This window comes from Pipra filicauda, unplaced genomic scaffold, assembly GCF_003945595.2.
Source record: "Pipra filicauda isolate LSUMZ 115617 unplaced genomic scaffold, ASM394559v2 scaffold236_size1216567_pilon, whole genome shotgun sequence".
Lineage (NCBI taxonomy): Eukaryota > Metazoa > Chordata > Aves > Passeriformes > Pipridae > Pipra > Pipra filicauda.
Genome location: NW_024104350.1, coordinates 221616 through 244997, shown reverse-complemented (window position 1 = coordinate 244997; position 23382 = coordinate 221616). Strand labels below are relative to the sequence as shown.

The following is a 23382-nucleotide window of genomic DNA, read 5'->3' as shown; positions in this document are numbered from 1 at the left end:
CTGTGTCATAAAACCAACAAAACCAAACCACAACATCTGCCTCAAACCCCCGGATGTTTTGTGATAATGTAACTGTGTTTTTTTTAATGCAGCTGTGAAGGTGAGCCCTCAGTATGAATTTTCCAGTTATTTAATACATTTGGAGCTCCTCACAACTGGCTTCTTTGGGAAATGTGGGAAGCAGTTAAAAAGATTCTTCCCCCACCCACCATATTTACCTTTTTTTTTCTTATGGATGCTTTTTATGTCTTATGTCCTTTGCCCAGTAGAGAGGAAATCATTACCGAACCTTAACCAACATTGTGCCTTTGCTCTGTCCAAAATGTGCAGGTCATTCTGACCTGCTTGGAGGATGAATACAAAACTGTTTTGATGTTTTTTCAAAGTGCACAGATGCACTTATTTGCAAAGCAATGGTCTTATCCAGGAAAACTTTTAATAGAGAAGGAGAAGTGCAACTAACTGTAAATAAAAACCTAAACAGAGAAGACTTACTGGCAGTGCTTTATAGAGGAGGAACAAAGCAGACATACTTTAAATATAAGGATATACAGAGCAGAAATAGCAGGAAAAATACTTTAAACTTAAGTATTGCATCTGGTCCACTGAAGCTATGCTTGTGTTGTTAATAGATTGTTCCAATATGTAGTGCTGCCAAGGATTACGAAATTCTTTTTACTGTTGGGTTTCTCAGGATTTTATTTAGTAGATTGTAATATCTGCATAATCTGATTTAATAAAAATGGTAAAATTTGAAAACATCACTGTTTAGCTTCCAGTTTAGGCTCTGGATGGTAGCAGCCTTGTAGTTTAGACGTTCTATATATTTGTGACTTCTGTTGGTCTGCTAAGCTTTTGCTTTTCTGGAAATTGCAAACCTTTTTCTAAGGAGTATTCTCAGCATGTGAGAGTCACAGAAAGCAAATGAGAAGTGGCATGTCTGAAAGTAGTATATGTTTCTATTTGCACATACAATTTTTAGTATTTTCTCTAGTGATTGTTAATTTAAGATCTCTTGCTGTTAGCCAGAAAAAAAATTATGATATGCTTTCAATCAGTAAATCAACCCCATGAATCTGAAAAATTGGTCCAAGAAACTGCTCAGAGACATTTTTTTATCTTTAAGCAGCAAGGTATTTGTTTATTCAACATTGGGAGCAAACCAGCTCGTGCTGGACAAACTTGCTCTACTTGCAAGTGCAAAACTAAGCCATTTTATACACTTTAGATCCATGGTTACATCATTTATTATACATATTAATAAGCAGGCTGGTCTCTGGGCAGAGTCTTTCCAGACATGCCCAGTCTTCTACTGTGGGGTCTTCTCCTCAAGCCTTCATCCCTCTGGTGGTCACCATGGACGTCTTCCTCAATTTGACCTCTTCAATGAGGTGACCTGAATTCTTCAAGCTTGCAAAATCCTGGCTCTGGGCCTTCTAGATCTTATTCAAAGGTCTAGTTTATCTAATTTATTACTGTGTGTGTACTACTCCTATTCTTTCTATAATAAGGCCTCTGGTCCAGTGATCAGAACAGAACATGATATGAACCAGTGCTCCTAAAATGTTCTTCCAGCAACACAGGTATTGGGGTTTGTTAGCAGGCCCAAATTTCTCAGTTAACTCTTTTGGGCCTGGCATCCTATTTCAGTCCCCCCTTTTGTTTTTTAATAGGGCTGTACCAGGACTTCTAGGTAGCAGAGCAGATTTCAAGAAGATGTTTTCTGACCCAGTGGAGCATGGCCAGAGGCACACTGCAACTAAAAGAGAACTGGCAACAGGCCGGAAAGCCATGGTGAAACTGGCAAGAAAAATGTCTGGCTGGTTCCTGAGACGCACCAAAGCACTCATCAGTGACCAGCTGCCAAAAAAGGAAGACAGAGTAAGAGTGCCTTCACACTTCAAATGCAGTGCTAATGAATGTATCTCTTCTTTTTTGTTTTCCTGTTGTATTTTCTCTCTTTAATCGTGTCTGTAGTAGTTTATGGTTTCCTTTCGTCTTATGAACTTCAGAAGAATCCATAGCCTTGGAAGAGATGCACTTGCCATAGTGTGCTTTGTTCATGGAATTATATGATTGCATGTTGAAAAGGAGTTAGTTAAGCTGAAAATGCTCAGCTAGTCTTCTGACTAGTGATTTATACATTTGTTCTAAGTGTTTTTGTACTTATCTGTGCAAACCCAAAGCAATGTATGTAAATCTCTGAAATTCTATGTTGAACTTCGGAATTTGCAGCCTGACACTTTGTGTGTGGAATAGTGAGCTTTTAGCTCCCTCATTTTCAATCCCTAAATAAGAGAAAAACCTCAGACATAAAGCTGATTCTATGATAAATATGTAATCCTGTTCATCTAGTGCAATTGTAAATATTATATGAAGTGATAATACTTTATTAATATAACTAAGAGTTCTGATAAATCTTTCCTTCTAAGGAGACAAATATATAAATTTGCAGGTGGTTTTGTTTTCAAAATTTGGTATTTAGTCTTCATCCATAGTTTATAATAATGTCATCTAAGCTATCTTCTGAAGGAAAGATTAACACAAACATCAGTCAGTTGCTTTTCTGAATCTAGCAGGTTTTATTCTTTTCATTATCTTGTTAATGTGAGTATATGTTCAAGTTACTGCTGTATTATTACAGCTCAGCATGGTGCTGCTGCTGTGTGGGTAGCACAGGTTAAGGAATGATCTTGGGATTTCTGTCTCCTGCTGCTTAAGACTAAAGACGTCATGGAGATGCCACCCATGGTCTCTAAGAAGAGGGATCAGAGTTTTGACCACAGCACTGTGTAGATCCTTCCCTTGTCAGTGCTTATTCCATTTGTCCTGCTTGTGGTAGTGCCCCACAATAGCTAGTGCCTAAAAAAGGGAAAGAAAGGGCAAATTATGTACCTTGCAAAGCAGAGAGGAATCTGTAATTAAAATTATGCATGTATTTCACTTTTCCTTCCTCTTCCTTTTCCTTCACAAAAGCCATACTGAAAGGTTTTGAGAAACTTAACAGCAGGTTCTTGTAGCTTGACATTGATACTCTTTGTAGAATTTTGGGAGGGAATAAGATAAGCATACATACACTTTGGCTACAATTCCATGCTCTTTTGGTGTCAAGATCCACGTATTTTTCTTTTGGTGGTATGATAATTTCCTGTAACTATTTGAGCAACTGTAGTATTTATTTCTATTTTCAGAGATCTGTGATTTCTGTTCTTTGATGCAATGCTTTTTTTGTTTTTCATTGCACATAATAGTGTTTCTTGGGTTTTCTCTTTGGCAGATGGTGTATTGTTCCCTGACTGAATTCCAGAAAGCTGTCTACCAGGCTGTGCTGGAGACAGATGATGTAACCTTGGTGTTACGAGCAGGAGAGCCCTGTAGCTGCAACAGTGGCCGGAAAAGGAAGAACTGTTGTTACAAAGTAAGAATTTGCACTGTTTGGATTTTAGAGCAGAGTCTTCTGTAATTCTTGAGGGACTCTGCTGATGAAGAGCTGATTGAAATGTCTGCCTGGTTGTAGGCCATCTGTTTGGGAAATCCCAACTGGGAAACATGGGTGGCATCACAAACGTGGTGGAGTTAGGCACTTTGGGATACTGCAAATCTTCTTGGTGTGCCTTGAGCAGGTGGCTGTTATTTATACAGTACATTCTGGATCTGTTGGATTAATAAGCGCCCCTGTGATACAGTTGGTATTGGCAAGGGTACTTCCTTAGGATGTTCAATATGTGTCAGACATGCTGCTCCCCTGTGCCTCAGGTGGTCTATGCAGAACTGAAAATGGGAGACATCCTGAACACAACAGGTTGTCTGGGCTTTGCTTGTTTTCTAAATTCAGCTGGATTGTGTCTTTCTGTGCCATTAAACATGCACTTGGTTTTGCTTCATTGAAGGGAGAACTGTAACAGCAACCAGAGAGCACAATCTCAACTTTGTCCACTAGTAACAGCTTTGAAGATTTCTTCAATCTTCTCTGGACTTCTTCAATACTCCATTAGTCTGGCTGTGTATCTGCTTTGCCCACATCACTCAGAAGGCTCAGATAAAGCACCTCTTTTAAACATTTAGAAACACATGTCTCATACTTGCTTCTCCCTGTTTTCTTTCTGACGTGTTCTGATTCTTGGTCAGTGTTTTGGGGTTTTTTCCAAAGGATGTAGCTTGTTCAGTCTTCCAAATCTTTCTTTATGCACAATCCCCCTATCAGTCTGTTTAATATTCTGTGGATACCAGCCTTCTTTTGCAGGCTTCTGTTTCTTGTATGTTTTGTAGAAAAATCAAAATGCTGTTGAACTTGATTCACAAAGGGCAATAGGCAGGCCTGCAGATAGTTAAGTGATGTTATGGACTGTCTTCTTCCAAAGTTAACCATGAAATTTAGTAACTTGAGAAGGGAAAGGAGAACAAATATTGATCAAAATCAGCCAGTCATAGCCAGAAAAATAGCTGATGCAGTAGCTGCTGCTGTGTTGTAAATGAATGTTTGAAGCTTGAATTATGTTCAAAAACTTATATTTTTGCTGTAGAGAAAAGTGAAGTTAGGAGTTGTAGGGTAAGAAGTCATTGAAACAGCTCTGGTTTGATTTACATTTAAGTCAGGTGTAAAGTTACCATCTTTTTGTCTACTGAGCGGTTCTTGGCTATCTTAGTGTGATATTGACAGAAATTACTATCTGAAATGTTTAGCAAACTATGAACGTAGCTGTAGGGTTTTTTCTGTTTGAGAAGGTGTTTCTATTAGTAGGATCACAAAGCTGATGGGAAGAACACCCCAAACTTACTTCTTTTTTATTAAAAATATAGTACACAGCTCTTTGGGGTCAATTATAGTTCTACTTAGAACTGTTAATGCATTAAACCTGGTATGAATAGCATTTATTTTAGATCATTACTTATTTTCAGGAGTATTTGTTCATGTAAACTTTTTTATTTGTAGGTAAATGCACATGGTGAAACAATTAAGTCTCTGCGCTTCAGTTACCTGACGATCCTGCAGAAGGTTGCCAATCATGCTGCACTGCTGCAGACAGACAACACAAGCAAGCAACAGGTTAGTCTCAGAAGTATCTTGTGGAAAATGGAATGAAAACTCTCAAATGAAAATTTTTTCTGACCTTCTGAAGTCTTAACTAACTGCAGTTAAGATATTTTGCAAAATTCCTTTTCCATTCAGCAGTTCAGAATGCAAACCTTTTAAAGGCATCATACAAAACTGTGTTCATTTAGTTGATGCATATCTGAAGATAAGGGTTATAGAAACATGGGAGAGATTAGGAGGGAGAGTAATTTTTAGTGATTTCTAATAGTGCCATTTCTGTTACATTTATGATGAGTGCTGATAAGAGAAATGACTTTGTGCAAATAAATAAATAATAGGCAATTAGGGTGCACTTTTTTTCTCTAGTACTTTATATTAAGAGCTGATTTTGTTTAAATAATGAGAAACATGCTTTAGAAGAAAATGCTCAATGAGGCATCACTATCAGTTTATCTTGTTACTGTGGCAAGTCACCTACAAGACCCACAAACCAGTAGAGTTTTTAGAAATGCTTGGATGTGATCCCTAAGATCCAGGAATGAACACTGGGATTTAGGAATGTTACCACTTTCTCTCAGAAGCCACTGAGGAAGAGAAATCAAGTATCCCAACTGATTTTGCAAATTTGTTCCATTGAAGCAGTTTTGCTTTCTAGGAAATGTTACTCTGACTGTCCAGGGCTTTATATACAGTATGTACCCAAGTGTTTTCAGTGGGCTTCTTTTCTGTATTCCATATGTAGTTTTTTATTGTAATAACATTTGGGGTTTAAATAACCTCTGAAATAACACAATATAAGTATTTTTTATTTAATCTATCACACCATTCATAATTATTAACTGCCAAAATCCATTGAAGAAACTGATACTTTGTAGTATTTCTTACTTTTAGTATTAAAGTCCATTTCATGTTTTAGGTGAGATATGTGATCTTTTCTTTCTCTCTGGAAAAGTGGACATAAATACGTGTGAGGTTATGTTCAAGTTCAGACCTAAATTCTAGCAGTGGAGCTTTATGTGGCTCTTGAACAGTTTAAATGCACTTCCCATGCAGTTTTTTGTTGTATCAGTGGAACAATATGTAATTCCCGTGTTGGCTTATTGTGCCAGTGGGTCAAGAGAAATGCTGGTACAAAACTGTTGGGTAATGCAAAACTGAAGGCAACAGAATTTTTTGAGACTGACAGTTCTGGCCAGTCCTATTGCAGTTTTTGGCCAGGAGAAGAAACTTTTAGCATCTTTTACTCTAGTAGCTACAATCCATGGTTTCAGATTAGCAATCTCTTTTGTTTTTAAATGAAGTAAAGCAAAGCACACAGGGGGTGTTTTATGCAGTAGTTTTGTAGTGAACTGAATAAAAGCACACATAACTCTTCTTGAGATAGTTTGGAGATCACATTTCAACCTGTTTAACTCCTTGTATAGCTTACTGGTATCCTAATATAGCTCTAATTTTTAAGATCTATTCAATCTTTCTGCTTTTCTTCCAGGAAGCACATATCAAACGAGTTTGCAGCCAGGTATTTTCAAGTTTTCCAGATTTTGTGCAGTTAAGCAAAGATGCAGCCTTTGAAACCATTTCGGATCCAAAATACAGTGGAAAAATGAAGGTAAACCCATTCCTTAGAAGAAAAATAAGTATTATTAATAGTAATACGTCTGTGCTATAGTGTATGGATGTAAGAAAATGTACACCTAATAGTTGTGGGGGTTTTAATCATTCTATTTGTGGTTGGTCATACCACAGCAGGTATCTGCTGTCATGGATCAGGATACATCTGGGCAAAGGCTGGATAAGATATTTGGAGATGTTAGCTTCATGTTTAATGGTGGGCATGGAAACTACCCTTGCAGTCAACAGAATTGTTGGTTCATGAAACCATGGGTTCCAGTGGCAGTTGGGGATACTTGGGAAAGAAAAGAGAGCAAAACAAAATCATTATGGACTTAATGATTGGTGCATACCTTCAGTATTGTGTGTACTTCCAGTCCCTCCTCTAAAAAAGCATGTGTTAGACCTTGAAAAGGTTCAGAAGAAGGTTCAGAGAAGGGCCACAAAGGTGATTAGTAACTGTGGGTCAGAAGCAGCCAAGTAGGCTGAGACTCTCCAGCCTGAAAATAATGTCTTAAGGATGAATGTGAGCGAGACTCTGGTGGTTTGAGACCCCCAAAAATCCAATTTCCAAGTCCAAGCCCCCCTCCCACAACTGACCCCAGTGTGAGAGGGGTTTTCCAGACACAAGACTCAATATAGGGTGAAGGGAATTGTATTACAATTATTACACAAATAAATATTATAATACATTATATACATAATCCTAACTATCTCTCCTATGGTAAAGCAATATTTACATTGGATTAAATCTCTTTTCCCTCCAAGAAAAGTCCAGAAGGGAAGAAGGAAAGATCCTTTCCGTGTTCAGGGCAGCAGTGTCTCTCCTCTTCAATGCAGCAGTCATAGCTGGAGTTGTTGTAGCTGGATCTCTCTCTCTATTACAGGGACCTACACAATCATAAGTAGTATGAATCTGGTAAAGGTGTACTGAATGCTTACTGACTTTTTGAACCCTTGGACATTATGGACATTAAATGAAAATAATAGAAGTCTCTGGATCCCTTTCCCCACCCATGACGTGGGGGAGCCCAGCTCTAGTTCCTTCTCCATCTGAAGAACCATTCCGACGTCTTGGTGGACGGGAAAGGGGACTCCAGCGACAGGGTTTTTCAGGCCCCGAGCCTGGAGGGGAGAGGTGCCCTCCCCTCCCACCACGCACGTGGCTCCATGGCAGGCACAGAGACAGCACACCGGCGTGGAGAGGAGGCAAGAGGGAGTTTATTGTTGGGAAGGGGTTTATAAAGCTTTTAGGAGGGTCAAAGGGGAACCAATCACAAGTTCAGGGTCACACAGAAAAACCCATCAGGTAAAGGGTCAACAGCCAATAGGAAGGGGTTAACCAAGGACCAATGAAAAACACCTCAGGACACCTTCCCAGGACGCTTTGTATGAGAGACAATAGTCCTTCACAGGGGGGGTCGGGAAGAGGGAGCAATGACACTGCAGAAAATACAAAAAGCCATTTTGAAACATGTTTAAACCAGTTTCTCATCAGATTCACTGCTACAGAAGTCCTGCTAAAGTTGACTAAAATAAATGTGTCGAGTATGAATCTGTAAAACACCTTACCTCAGAAACTGTCTTGCTCTGGTTTCAGAGAGGAACAAAAGATGTTTAATGATGTCTAATGCAAGTTAAAAAGAAGTCTGAGGTACCCTACTAAAAAGAAAACTATACTAGTTTTAGGAGTGTTCCTGGGCTGAGAGTAACTGAGAAATTAGAAGCTGTGCAGGATTTTTGCTCTCTATAAGCCTGGTTATTCACAGTTTTTGTTTGGGACTGGTGGCAGTGGGAAGACCACATTGTTGTAACAGTAATGGCTATTACCACTTCATTGATTTGTTATTATGCAAGCAACACCTTTCTTTACTATTATTACATATGTGTGAGATACCTGCACGCTAACTTTGTTGTATACACTTAATTATCTCATGAAAATGAACATAGTTGTTAAATTTTTAACAATGCAAATATTTAATACATAGGTCTAAAAACAAAGTCCATGATCTTCAGTAGTGCTTATGAAGCAATTCTATTACTGGTTATTCTCCCATGATATTGCTCATGTTATTATTTTTTATATATATATATTTTTTTTAATCTTGCATGGCTTTCTCCTGGAAAAGCTGACAGCCTGTGGCTTGGAGAGGCACATTCTTTGCTGGGTTAAAGACTGGCTGGCTGGCTGGCCCAGATACTGGTGGTGAATGGAGTTACATCCAGTTGGTATCTGGTCACTGGTAGTCCCCCAGGAATCAGTGTTCAGCCCAGTCCTGGGCTGATGGTCTCCATGAGGGGATTGAGTGCACCCTCAGCAGGTTTGTGGCGCCTGGGTCAGAGCAGCCCTGCCGAACAGGACCTGGGGGTGCTGGGGGGTGAGAGCCTGGATGTGAGCTGGCATGGAAAGCTGAACATGTCCTGGGCTGCAGCAAAAGAGATGTGTCCAGCAGGTCAGGGGAGGTGATTCTCCCCCTTTGCTCCATTCTTGTGTCCAGCTTCACAGCACAAAAAATACATGGACCTGTTGGAGCGAATCCAGAGGAGGGCCATGAAGGTAATTAGGGGGATGAAGCAGCACTCCTACAAGGAAAGGCTGAGAGAATTGAGGGTGCTCAGCCTGGAGAAGAGAAGGCTGTTAGGGTGACCTTACTGCCACCTTTGAGTACTTGAAGGGAGCCTAAAGAAAGCTGGAGGCAGATCTTCTGCAGTAATAGGGAAGGGGGTAATGGCTTTAAACTGGAAGAGAGAGTAGGTTTATGTTAGATAATAGAAGGAAATTCTTTATTCTCAGAGTAGTGCGGCGCTGGAACAGGTTTCCCAGAGAAGTTGTGGATGCCCCATCCCTGGAAGTGTGCAAGGCCAGGCTGGATGGGACCCTGAGTCTAATAGGTGGCATCCCTGCCCATCCATGGTGGTGTGGTTTGAAACTAGATGATCTTTAAGGTCCTTTCCAACCCACACCATTCTATGACTCTGTGATCTCTGTACCTGGAAGGAGGACTTTTATGTAGTGGGCTCTGTAGCCATATTGAAAAATCAGCTGGGTTTTAGTCCATTAATTTTGACTTCAGAATAATGATGATGCCAAAAACTAGATCATAAATGTCTGACTTGCTGTTTTGTTTACTATTCTAAATTTTAAAAAGGAAGCTGTTGGTGATGATTTCGGGTTTTATGCTGTGGAAGCAAAGTTGTTCAGGAAGTATTTAATTTAGAAAGTCCTCTTACCATGAGAAGGTAATCACAGGAGAGTCAATAGACACTAGAGCTTGAAAACTACTTTGTCAATTTGTAACATGTTTGTTTGGAAATAACTGAGACAAATGATAGTAAAATGTTTTTAATAACCTTGTCTCACTGTAGTACTTTATATTTTCTGTTTCATAAATAAATTCTAGAAACTACTTGAAATTCTTTTGTAACTTTCATCTAGTAGTGTAGACTGAATAGATATTACTTAGTCTTTTAAATTAAAATTTAGTACAAACTACACAGAAATTTTGGTACAGGTGGTTATTCTTTTGTAAATGAGCATAGTTGCAAGGTTTTTGACATTTTTTTAAAATTTATTCAGGGAAATGTTTGGATTTTTAATGAAGTTTATTAGCTAAGCTGCTGCAACTGTTTTGAAGAGTTGAACAGGTTAATCTATCTGCTTAAAGTATCTATTATTCTCGAAGCAAGCAGAGATAGAACACATAGGAAACATAGCTTTTTCTTTGCAGGTTGTTCACACAGAAGTATTGGGGACTGCTTGGAAAAGAAGATGAGTGAGCATAGCTTTACAAGCCTGCAGTATTTCTCATTGCTACCTGGTCTGATTATTTCTATGGTTTTGTTAAAATTCTGGCTCAGAGAGACTCTACTAGCATTTTAAGTGTAAAGGGCTATTAAATGTCTGGGCACTTAAAATAACTTTTTTTTTCTTTAAACTGCACGTATAATGTTTCCACACACATCATTTTTGGGGTTATGGACTACTGTTCTTAATTAATACAAATCTCTCAGAAATAACTGCTGGGTTGATTTAATAATTTTTGCTTGGCATATTATCATTATTTCAGTAGGAAAATAAAAGTCTATTGGAGCACTTTGCAAATAACGATAACTTCCTTCATTAAACATAATTCCCACCCAGGCAGGCATGGCTTTGAAGTCTTTAAAATACTGTAGGCTAACTTGAACAACTGTATACAAAAAAGATATTCTTAAAAGCCAGAGGTAACATTTCATCACACACAGACAACTCACAATGTGTAGCAATGGGGAGACATGTTTAAATCCATGTGAACTCTTATAAAGAATTCTTCCTTTTGCTTGAGTATGACCAAATATTTCTGGTTTAGACTAACACCATACAGGATAATACTCTGGTGCACAAGTGTAGAATTTATTTCTCTTTGGTGCAAAAACATTCATTACTTTTACCTGTTAAGAGTTGTTCTTGACTCCAGGATACCTAAATTCCCAATGGGGATGAAATGGATCCACTTTATTTAAGCAAACTGTGTGGATTTGTTTTTGTCTTCTTGTATAGGAAAGTCAAGATTTGACCTGTACTTTTATAATAACAAAAACACAGTAGCCAGTGCCTTCTCCTTTAAAAGAATGTCACTGTTTTTGTTCTGTTTTCTTTTCTTAATGTGGCTAAATAAAATGCAAATTTAAGTAGCATAGCTCTTGTTAAGCTGCCCTTTGTGGATTTTTTTTTTCTCAAGTAAAAGAAGTCCTAGTTTATATGTTCATGTACAATGAAACCAGACCAAAAAAAAATCTCTCATTTTTACCTTGTTTTCACTTCTAACAGCTGGATAACATATACTAAGTGACGAATAATTTCTGGGTTTTGTTCTAGATATTATCCAGAATTGCAAAGTTAATATAAACATTCATTGCTATTTGGTTGTCAAAAGATTTGTTAGGGTTTTAGTGAAATCAGTGTTGATTAAAAGTTTATGTATTTATCTGTAAATAAATATAATTTTTTAAACATTTATTGCCTAGTGGGAGAAAACTACAGTCATGGTAGAGAAAATTCCTCTTTTCCCTATTGTGTATGACTTCTGCACAGTGCTCTGGAGCTGCCATTGCCAGATGTGGACATGCTTCTTTTGAAAATAACAGTATCACTATTATACACAAGGCTCTGGATTTTTTGCTTTCCCCCCCAGCAGAACGTCGTGTGTGGGCGGATTATTGGTGTGTCAAGGGCTGTGCAGAGTCTGGGAAGCTGGATCCTACTGTAAACAGAGCAACAGATGAGAGTGGGAGTGGGGAGGGGCACACAGCTCACTGATTATTTTAAGAAGACAAGTTGTAAGAAGTTCTAAACTCAGATGTAGGACAGAAAATTTAAACAGACCTTCGACTTTTCAGGGTAAATGTGTGCATTTTTTAAATACAAGAACTCACAGTCTGATCCAGCGTGTGACATAAGGAACTTTTTGTTGCAATCCGTGCGCTGACATGAATAGGCTCTGAATTTACCTCTTAGTGGTCTGATGACCTTTTCATGGCAAGAAAGATCACTGAAAAATGAAAAGGTCCAGCATCTCCATTACCTTTGGCACATTTAATTATGTTGGTAATTATTTTTGTTATGCCTCTGTTTGGCTTTGCAAATAATTACAGTGTACCCTGTTTAGAGGTTGAAACCATCAGTAAGTGTTCATGAGATGACTTGTGGATAAAAATCTCTTCATTTGTGTGCTCTGGGTCATTTACAGGTCCTGCAGCAGCTTTTAAATCACTTCCGAAAAAATAAGGATAAAGTTCTTCTTTTCTCCTTTTCCACAAAGGTGAGTTCCATGTGATTTACATCAATTAACTGCAGCAGTGAGTTCTGAAGTGTGAAGCACTGAAGTGACGCCTGTCAACCATATTTGGTTGGGAAGGAGTTCTGAGGACAGTGTGCTGTACTCCAGAAGTGTATTGAAACCTTATGTTATCTCTTGATAAAAATGGTGATGGCAAAGCAAATGTAACACCCTTCTGTCTTCCTTAGAGCTTTTAAAAATTGTTGTGTTCCTTTGGCTGTAGAAAGCTGAGTTTTGTTTGTGTGTCTTGAGTTAGAGTGGTGTCACAGCACAGTATGACTGCAATATCATAAAATGTTTGTACTAGCATTGAAAGTTGGTAAATTTCCCCCATTCTGCTGACTTTTGACCATCAGCAGCAATGAAACTTCAATCCTGAAACCTGCAGCACCAGTTGATTTGAATTTAAAACAGTGTTTAATTGGAGCAAGAGAAATATGTACATTTCTCTTTTAAGGGACTTGCTCCTTGATTTTCTTGTTAGGGAGTAATATGTTTTCTGAAACCCTGCACTCTGTTGTATCATTTCCTTTATTTAAATATCTGTAATGATAGCACTAAAAAGTATTTTTTAAGAAATAGCAGTTTGAATGATAGTTCAAAGTCTTAAATATTTAATTTTTTTTGGCTTTAAGACGGAAAGCAAGTTTAATGTTTAGATGCAGCAGTAAAGAACTCGTATGTCTCAGGCTGTGCTTTATCACGTTCGCTACCAGACTGGCTCCTGGTTACTGCAGTCTCTTTCTCTCCATGCCCCTGGACCCTGACTCTGTACTCTGTGCTGGCTCCAGTGCTCCTTTGCTGTATTTCAAGTAATTCCAACTTGCTGAGATGGGAGGAAGCTGTTCCCTGCCTGCTTCTTGGGTTGAACTAATTGAGTGACAGAGGTGAAACAGGCAGCCAGGGCTGGAGGGTGGAGTGAGGCTGCAGCAGACCAGTATTAATCACCTTGAGTGCTGTAGAATTATGACTAAAGAGAGTCATGAATGTTGTTACCAAAATGGTGAAGATTTAGTCTCATTTGCAGTGCTTGGTCCATTGAAAATATATTTGATAATCATGGCCTCTGTGATCATGTTTAATTAAAAAGGTAGTATTAAGTAAATAATTTTTTTTCCCCTTCATTTTTCTACTCAGTTGCTGGATGTGCTGGAACAGTACTGCATGGCATCTGGGCTGGATTATCGAAGACTTGATGGAAATACAAAATCAGAAGATAGGATGAGAATTGTAAGAGAGTTCAACAACATTCAAGAAATTAACATCTGTCTTGTATCTACAATGTAAGAAAATTTAAGTTGTGGGTTGTTTTGATCTGTCTTTCTGGTGTTTAACAAATGGGTTACTCTGCATTTTTCTTGATGGCCTTGTGAGGGATTACTTTTTTGAGCAAGTGAGTTGTTCTCTTGTCTGTTAGTTGAGTACAGACTTACTGCTGTGGTGTGAAGCTTCTTAAAATATATACAGACTTCCTCCCTCTCCTCTGCTTTATGAGGATTTCTAAGATCTGAAGGATCTGAATCCTAGTTTTAAATTTCCAGTTCTTATAGGATGGAAGAAACCGTTTTAAACACTATTACTACAACATTATTATTATTATGTCATTATCCACAAGACTTCTCATTTTATTGTAGGCAGACTCAATTTCTTGTATACTGGTAGAACTAGCAAGTGAATAGGAAATGCTATATTGAACTGAAAAATTATCTCTCCCTGTAATTTATTAACCATACTAATTAGCACGTCTATTTAAAATACTTCAGCAAATCCTTGACTGTCTTCTCAAAATGTATCTACCTGTCAAAGTTTGCTTGTCAATTTATGGTGGATAGTGAATTCTTTTGAAATAGATTAACAAACAATGACTCTTTTTTGTTTTATTCTGGTTACTTCCATGCTTCATCTTGGGTTAAGTTTTTTACTGGACAAGGACAGAAAGAGAACAAATAGAAGCTTTTGTTGTCCTGCTCAGAAGTGAAAACTTAGTGAAACTTGAATCATTCTTGACTCTACAGTCAAGTCAGTTCTTCTTTACTGAAAGCTTTCCCTGCCTGCTGACGGTGCTGGAGACAAGAATCTTGATTCTGTTGGTTTTGGTGTTACTCATCTTACAAAGCAAATGAAAGGAACAAGCCTGTGATGAAATTGCAGTCAATATGACCAGTGTGTACTAAGCAAAACAGGAGGTGCAATTCCTTGTCTAGTTTATCACAGATAACAGGAAGTGATCTTTTTTCATGTTTGTTACAGAGGAATGGAAGCAGCTTTACATTTGTAATCCTTTGGAAATTAGAAAGTGATTTATCGTAGTTCTACTCTGCAAGAGATTACTTTTTACACTTACTCAGATTTCGAGTATATATACAATGTTAATACAATATATATACAATGTTAATATACTTTACAGTATGTTCTGTGTTTTTCAATACATAGTATGTTGACAGAACTAAGTCATACTCCTCTGTCTGTACTCTCTTGCAAAGTTTTTGGCTCATTGTTCTGGGTAGTCAGCTTGTGTGTTTTCTGTAAGTCCCATTCCTCAGAAAGCCAAATGCTGATTTTCACTGACAATACTTTCACAGTCTTACATGTAGAAGGGCATTCTGCAAAGGATGAATTCCCTGAGTAGTAATTTTGAGTCTCCCATTATATTCACTAGCGCAATTAACATGCAACCTTTAAAACAGAAAGCACCAATCTTTTAAATCAGCTTAACCTCAAATCTTGCAGTTAGTATTGGTACCAAGCAATCATATGGCTATCCCTAATGCTTTTATTGGTAGCTATGGCTAAGGTAGCTTTATGGATAAATATATTTTATAGGTGTTCAGAGAAAATATAATTGATTTCTTTGGAACTTGTAAATTCTATTGAATTAGATCAAACCATTAGATACAGATCATGGATTTCAGACTTGAGCACCAGGGAAAAATAAGTATGCATCTGTTGGAACTTCTAAGTCTCATGAAGTAATATCTGTTTGTGAATACTTCAATCCTGTGCTAGTGTTGCTAAAAAAATGTGTGATTATTTCGAAGAAGAGAAGGGGATTTTTGGGCATGCTTGGAAACATTAAAATAGTTGCTGGAGTTGCTGTAACTTGATAGGAGAATGTCAGAGCTTGCAACTCCAATGGTGCTGCTTAGCCTGGAGAAAGGAAGCTGTGTACAGTACCAAAGTTAATACATCTCTGTTCCGTTGGAGTGTTGTGAAGAAATGAGAGCAGCAAATGTTCCTGTTTTTAAATCACTATTTCTGGAGTTTCTATGCCAGTATTTCTCTAGATTAATTCCTTCAGAATAATTGTTAATGAAAATCCATTTCTGCATCTTGGTTATCTTTGTTATGTAAAGAGAAGTGCTTAGAGAAATTTGTAGGTAGTTTTTTTTCATGAAAGGTTACATATGCAATTCCCTTCTACCTGCAGCATTCTCAAAGACTGTCCATTGCTGGACTCCTGATCATTACTTTTTACTTTTACAGGGCTTCATTTAACTCTTCTCACCTCTGTTGCAAATAACTTTTAATGCATATGTGATAACGTTCAAAGAACTTTAAACCGCAAGATCTCACTGAAAGAGAGAATGTAGGAGCTATGAAAAACTTATCTTGGTAAACAGAATTACATTGTCAAAGCTTTCATAGAAACTTTCCTAATGCAGTATTGTTCTGTAACTTCTGAATGTTGAGGTAAAAAGTTGTGCAGTTTTAAATAAGATGATCTTTTGACAACTGTTCATTGTAACAAAACTCTTTATTTGAGCCATATTATAGTGGTTTGCATGGATTAAAATTGCAGTAATGACTAACAGCTAATTAAAATGATAGTTAAAATGGAAGATATGCTTTACAGTGCACAAATGACTGCATTTGTTCTGTCCATGAAGGACATAGGAGCCATTCTTTTTCTGCTTTAGAGCACCTGAGTTTTTATGTCATACTTAGAAATACTGGAAGGTGAAATTATTATAAAGCTAAGTATCCTGTTTAGTTTTTTTAGGTAGTCTGTTTTACACATTGACTTATGTTTCAGTCCAACTGCAGGGTTAGTTTGGGAAGACAAGAGGCTGAATTCTGTTTTCACTGCAAAGAAGTACACTAAATTTCCAAAATTCCGCAGTGTATCCTGAAAAAAATGCAAATATTTTTATTCTGCATTTCAAACTTTGAGAATGTGCATCCGCCGGAAACATCTGTTAGTGTTGGCAGGTTCCCATATCCTCTTACTTCCCAGATTTAACTGACCCAACACCACATCACACCTGGAAGGACAAGGCCAGAACTGCGTTTACATTGAGATGGATTCCTTGAAAACCAAAACATGGTGGGGCTCCCTAAGTTTTTGGTTCAGTCTTTTACCGGAAACTTTACCTTTCCTGTCTGCTTTAAACAAACAGAATCTAAAGGAATCTGTTAAACTTGGTAAATTAAATGCGATTGACTTTTTCAGTTTTGCTGTAGCTCTTTCAGGAAAATAACACACTTGAACTTAGCCATGCCTATGTCAATGTGAACATTTGTTTTAATAGTTTAGCTAATAATAGTGTTTAACACGTGCTTGTATAGGAACTTGTCCCTTTTGTGCGATGGTTGGTTGAGCCAGTTGAAAAGAATATTCAGTATTTGCTTGTTTTGCACCTGGATGAGAAGTGGTGTTTTCCTCACTTTTGTTCCTGTCAAATCATTCAGCTGTGCACATGCCAGACTCCAAGGAACTGAGCAGTTTATTGGATTCTGCAGTTAGCTGCCTCAGGTTAGGCATGTGCTCAAATTCTTTCCTGGCTTGCAGGCTTTACCTGAAAGAACAGTCCAGCTGTTAAGTGTTTTAAGATGATGTAACTGTGACTCCCAACCCCCAGAGCAGACAGTTTTCTGACAGGGACTTTTTTCCTTGTAATGACTGGTATGAATATTGCTCATATGCAGCTGTGTGGGCAACTGTGTTTTTAACAGCTGAGTGACATACTGTACAAATACACTTGTGAGAGCTGTTAATTCTTACAGGTGTGACTTACCCTAGAGTGTGACCATTTCAGTGGAAGCTGCATAGCATTATTGTTGAAACTCTGTGCTGGGATTAGAGGAAGTAAAATTTCACCCTAAATTTTCCTGCTTCCATGAAGTTAACTGGCATAAAAGTGGTTATGAATTTCAGTATAATCACTGGAGGAGCTGACCTGGACAGGACTTAGGGGGAATGAAGTAGCAACCAGGACTTTTACTAAGAAAGCTGATAGTAGTTGGTTATGACTCAGCTATTCAGTTTGTAACAAGCATGATACTGAGGTGAGAAGACTGCATTTTATAGCAATGGTTATTTGAGTACTTGGTGGTTATTAATACAACAGTAACACAAAGTTGTACTGCACTGTTTTCAGTATCTTTATTGTGTTCTTTTTTATGTTGGGAAGGGTATGCCAATATGGATCTAATTCAGAAAATTTTTTTTCAGGGTTGTTTTTATTGTCATATAATTCTATTTTTCTCATTTTTATTCTTTTAGGGCTGGTGGACTGGGTCTTAATTTTGTGGGTGCCAATGTTGTTATACTGTTTGATCCTACGTGGAATCCAGCAAATGATCTTCAAGCAATTGACAGGTACACTCTCAAAATACAGAACTTATCCATGTCGTACTCTTCTTTCGCTTTCATTCCATAATCTGATTCTCCAACTAAAACTTTCCTTGAGGAAGAAATTTTTTACTATAACTTTTTGTGATCTCTATAGAATGGGTGTGTGGGTAGCTATCATTTTTCTTGTGTTTTTCATGACAGAATACATTGTAGTTGACCCCAGTTAAAGTGATGTTTTGAATTCCAGAACCCCTAAAGACAACCTTTCTGCTTCACCCTTGTGGAGATTAGAGTATTTTCAGCATTCAGTTCTAGCTCTTATATTATGCTGTTGGAGTATTTCTAGTAATACAGATACTTCTTTCAAGGCTTTTTGGCTGTGGGATGTTTCCCTAGGAATTCAAGACAGACTTCTGGCTGGCTGAAGTAAAGAACATTGAAAGCTTTCAAAATTCAGTAGCTCTATATATTTTTATGAGCAGAAATAAATTGTTTCTGTTATCTCCTGCAATTATATAATTCCATTTTAAGGGTCTTTCTCGCTTCTAATACATATTTATGTTCACCTGTTCGAGAGAAATATGTGTGTCAGAAACATGTATTGGGTACTGTCTTTAAAGAATCTTTGCAAGATCACATTTCTATGAATTAGTTCAGCCTCTTGTGAATTTTGTGGAATGTAGTTTATTAGATATCTCAGAATTTACCATTTGGATAGAACACTGCCAGTTCATTAGCTGTTTTTATGATATTGTAACTTGCAAAGTGCTTTAGAAAGTTAAGAAAGAACAGAGTGTTCCATGTAATCCGTGAACTAATTCCTCTATATAATACAAATAGGAGAATACCTTGAGCAAGAGCAGGTGTAGACAGAGAGGAGAAAAGAAAAATGAAACAAACCTGAGATGAACAGAGTGGAAGACGTGTTTTCAGAAGAGATGGGATGCAGTTCTTGTGATACAAATTGAGGAGAAAGCTTTTTAACTTCATAGGCCTCTGGAGAAACATGGAATACTAAGGGTAAAGGAAAAGGAAATCAATTACTGAGGAAAATGTGGAAAAGAAAAACAACCCAACCAACGCAAGCATGATTTAGAATAGTCCTATTTTATTAGAATGCTTTTACTTATTTTTGTGTTTATTTACTACCGCAAGAGCTCTCTTATCTCTTAAAATGTTTTTTGATGTGCCACTGTCCTTGCAGAGCTTACAGAATTGGCCAGTACAGACCTGTTAAAGTGTTTAGATTGATCTCCTTGGGAACTGTGGAAGAGATGATGTATTTGCGACAAGTTTATAAACAGGTAAAGTTCACAAGCTGTTTAAATTTGGAGCTCTTTTTAGTAGTCTTGGTGACTGAAAGCTAATCTAGCCTATAGCAAAATTGTAATTTACTTTGGGTTGATGATATATGCTATTAACTTACAAAGCAAAGATACATCATTTAGCAATTGTCAAAAGTCGCAAATTAAGAAATAAGATGATTGAATTTAAGGTTCTGACATTATAGGCATGTAAACTGGGACAAAGATAGAAAACCAGTGGGGTACAGTTGTCCTGAAGAATACACTGCATAGAAAAGATAAAATTAGGTCACCTCAGTGGGAGAGTGATACAACATATTGAAGAAAACCTTACTAGATTTGAGGAATTAACCTGGTAACTTGAATTTTTGGCCATAAATAATAAAAAGTTGGTAATGAGTCCTCAGTGACAAGCAGTTGTACTTAGGTTATTTACAAGGAGGAAGTTGGAGGCTGAATGAGTGGGAAATGCAGTTGTAAACAGATTGTCATTATTCTCCTTGGATTTAAGTGACAAGTAAGAATAAAGTTCTAAGATCCTCTGATTTCGCAGAGCAGATAGTCAAAAACCTGACAGATCCAATCTTGAACTGCTCCCAGTAATGTGTATGGTTTGCTTTAAAATCCTACTTTCAAAGTGTAATGGTGACTTTCATCTCACTCAAATTCAGTGTTTTGTAGAAGCCAAGCAGCCATTAGAGTTCTGTTTAATTTTGACAGAATTATGTAAATAAAAAAGACAAAACTTGTTAAGAAGAAGTCAAAAGAAGTAGGTGATGGGCTGAGGTGGTAACAGGTAATTGGCCAATTTGCAGAGATTCTGTATCAGAAGCTCAGAATTAAGAAGATGCATTAGTAGTTGAAATCATATACTAACAAGGCAAGTTAAATATAATGCATGGTAAGTCCAAAATCTGTTTTTGAGGGACAGTGGTCCAAAAATATAAAAGCTAATAATTTACATTTTTAACATATCAGGAGTATGAATTGTACTGCTCTATGACTGTTACTTTAGCAAGGTTTGAAAGAGCGTTCCTTGCAAAAAAAAACCACCTTACTTATGTATTCTTCACATCCACGTTCATGGGAAAACGTAGAGAGGATCCTCTTTCAAAATTCTGATGTGCAAAGTACTTTTGAGGAGTCGTTTCAACAGCAGGAATCAGTAGGAGAAGTCTCAGAAAGGCTGACAAAATGAGCAGTAGCAGATTACAGCCAGCTCCATTCACTAAAATCCTGAAGGATGGAAGCCTGCTTCACAGAGGCCTTGGGAGTTGGTGAACTTGTAGGAAAAGAAGACCTGGATATTGTCTGTTTGGATTTCCAAAAACCATGCATAAAAATTCTTGAAAGGCTCCTGTGCCTTTTTTTTTTTTTCCTTTCAAATTGACTTGTGTTTCTCAAGTTTAATAAGAAGCAATAAAGGGAGGAATAGTAAATCTGAGATTCTTTTTTTTTGTCTACCCTTGGATTGCATTCCCTTACTAAGTAAACATACAAGACAGTAAAAGAATAGTTACAGTTTAGTACTGAGGAAAGCTGAGCAGTCAAGATATAGAGGAGTGCCTCTAGTGTGTATAGTTGGTGTCTGATATTAGCCAACGATACAGTAAAAGGCTTCAAATATTTAAATTTTTGAAAATTCAGTAAAACCAAACAGGTGCATATTGTACCACAGTTTATTATACCAGCATCTGCCAGGGAAATTAAAACATCCTCTCTTAGGAATTTCTCCCTGCTCCAGCTAAAGCTGTGTATATAATGTGGGAGCCAGGAAATTCTGACGTGTTGTTGCAGCAAACTCTTCTCAAATCTCTCGTGTTATTCTGTTTTAGCAACTTCACTGTGCGGTCGTTGGAAGTGAAAATGCCAAGAGATATTTCGAGGCAGTGCAAGGATCAAAGGAACACCAGGGAGAGCTTTTTGGGATCCATAACCTTTTCAAACTTAGGATTCATGGGTCCTGTCTTACCAAAGACATCCTGGAGGTGTGAAGTGCTATCCTTTTACTTTTGGATATTAGTTTTACATTTTTTCTTTCCTCAGGAGATTCTTTTGTTGTCGTTTTGAATGGAAAAACTATAAAACAGAATGATGAAACTGGAACAGTGCTTGTCTATGCAGTGACTTAAATGAAATAGGCATGCTAATTTCTTACTCTGATATAGAGCAGCTAAATTGTTTTAAATCAAAGAATGGAAAAAGCTTGCATTATAATTCCTACAAATTTGCTAATATATTTCTTAATAAAAATTATTTAACTTATATTTTGATACTTTCACATGTCGTCAGCTTTGTGCGCAGATATCTTTTATTCATCAATAGCTCAGGCTGACCTTTTAAGCCGGAATTCTGGTCATAAAAATATTTTTTGTGATCATAGTAACCTTTTCATAGTACATTTTGAGGTGTCAAAAACTGTTTAATAAAATGTATTTTATAATGCCATATTTTGGAATGTTATAGGGTGGAAGTAAGTAAATAACTTACGAGGCTTCATATTTTAAAATTAATTTCTTAGTTACTCTGAAAAGCCTGTTGGCCCAATTCCATAGTTTAAACTGATTTCAAGTATATTCAGTATTATACCTTTTTGTGTAAAGCATGTTTGCTGCAGCTAGCTTGCATCTTGAAATTTATTGTAGCTTTATTCCAGGTTTCTTTCCATCCTTCCCATTATTTTGTTATTTTGCATGTGCTAGGATTTAGTCTGGACTTTGCTAATTGTGCTTCTACACCTCTGTAGAAGGAAAGAAAAAGCCTTTGGGTATTTTTTCCTGGGCTTGCCTTTTATATGTAGCAAAACCAGTATCTGTTGATGTTAATTAAATATTTGATTGTTTTAGAGGGAAGGGCAGGTGGAAGCAGGAGTCATGACAGCAACTACCTGGCTGAAGGAAGAGAGTGCTCCGTGCAGCTCAGAGAAGGTGAGATGTCCTTGTGGGCTGTGGGCCAGAGCATGACAGTCCCTCTAGTTTCTGGTACTGCAGTTGTTAGGCTGATAATACTTTTACCCTGTTGTTTAGAAGATTTTGTTTAGGGAATTGTGGAAAGGAGAGCAATTGGTTTAGACTGTTGAAAGCTTCAGGCTGTTTAGTTGTAGTCAGACAATGAGACAGTGATTCCCATCAAGTCAGTGGTCTGGTCAATACTATCTTTTTTTTAATGTATGTAATTACATAATGGTCTTCTTCTGGAATGCGGGTTTGTTTTTTTTTTCCTGAAAAGGTTGGTTTTAATAGGAGTATTGTATTTATAGGAATGTTTTTGGCTGAACACTGTGTTCAGGTACTCACGGAAGCAAGCAGTTAGCTCTGTAATATGGCCTGCAAGAGTAAAGATAGTATTAGATTAGGTCACACTGAATGGTGTTAAAAATTAGCTGCCATCTCTTATGCCTGTTGGAGATTTCTATGAGTAAATATCAGTATTAATTATTAATTTAATATGTGCCCTCACATTGATCATAACTTATTGATCATAGCTCATTGATAATACATCACTATATGGTTGTGATCTCGCATTGGACTTGGTGATAAACAGGAGCTTTCTAAGCTTATGTTGAATACTTTTTGATGAGCAGGATGATACCAGGATTTATATATTAATTTTAAAACATCTCTTCATGTACCAAATTTTAGTGTTTACCCTTCTGACTTTCCATTTACAGGTTGTCATAATTCTTGTCTCAGTAGTACAGAGTTTTGTAGCTGTATTCTGGACTTTGGTATCTTCAAAATGTTTAAAAGTTCCTGGGTGTAATTTTGTTTGATTACAGTAGGCCTCAACTAATTTTAGAGTGGACTGTTGTATGCTCATGACTATTTTAATGTTGGCCCCCATATACAAGGTGGTTAATCTCACTGCAGTGAGATTTTTTTTTTTAAATGACTGTTATTACACAGTCATTTGTGTAATAACACAAGGTTTGAATCATGAAGTCACCTTTCAAACTACCTTTGAAAGATGAAAAGTAGCAATGAGATTAGTATAAACTTGAAAAATATGGATGTAGATTGTGAAGATATAGCTTGTTTT

General features: G+C 37.3%; 1 protein-coding gene across 5 annotated transcripts in view; it reads left to right on the top strand.

Annotated features, from left to right (window-relative positions):
• The window catches only part of ERCC6L2 (ERCC excision repair 6 like 2), a 50629-nt gene that overhangs the window by 10870 nt on the left and 16377 nt on the right, over window positions 1-23382 (top strand). For 2 of the 5 annotated variants that reach the window (XM_039381683.1, XM_039381684.1), the window contains 10 exons: window positions 1674-1881; window positions 3278-3418; window positions 4934-5047; window positions 6525-6644; window positions 12376-12447; window positions 13603-13748; window positions 17969-18064; window positions 19245-19344; window positions 21180-21332; window positions 22191-22271. In XM_039381683.1, coding sequence (XP_039237617.1) covers window positions 1674-1881; window positions 3278-3418; window positions 4934-5047; window positions 6525-6644; window positions 12376-12447; window positions 13603-13748; window positions 17969-18064; window positions 19245-19344; window positions 21180-21332; window positions 22191-22271 — 1231 coding nt within the window. The other 3 variants (XM_027723296.2, XM_039381685.1, XM_039381686.1) reach the window with 3 other exon arrangements.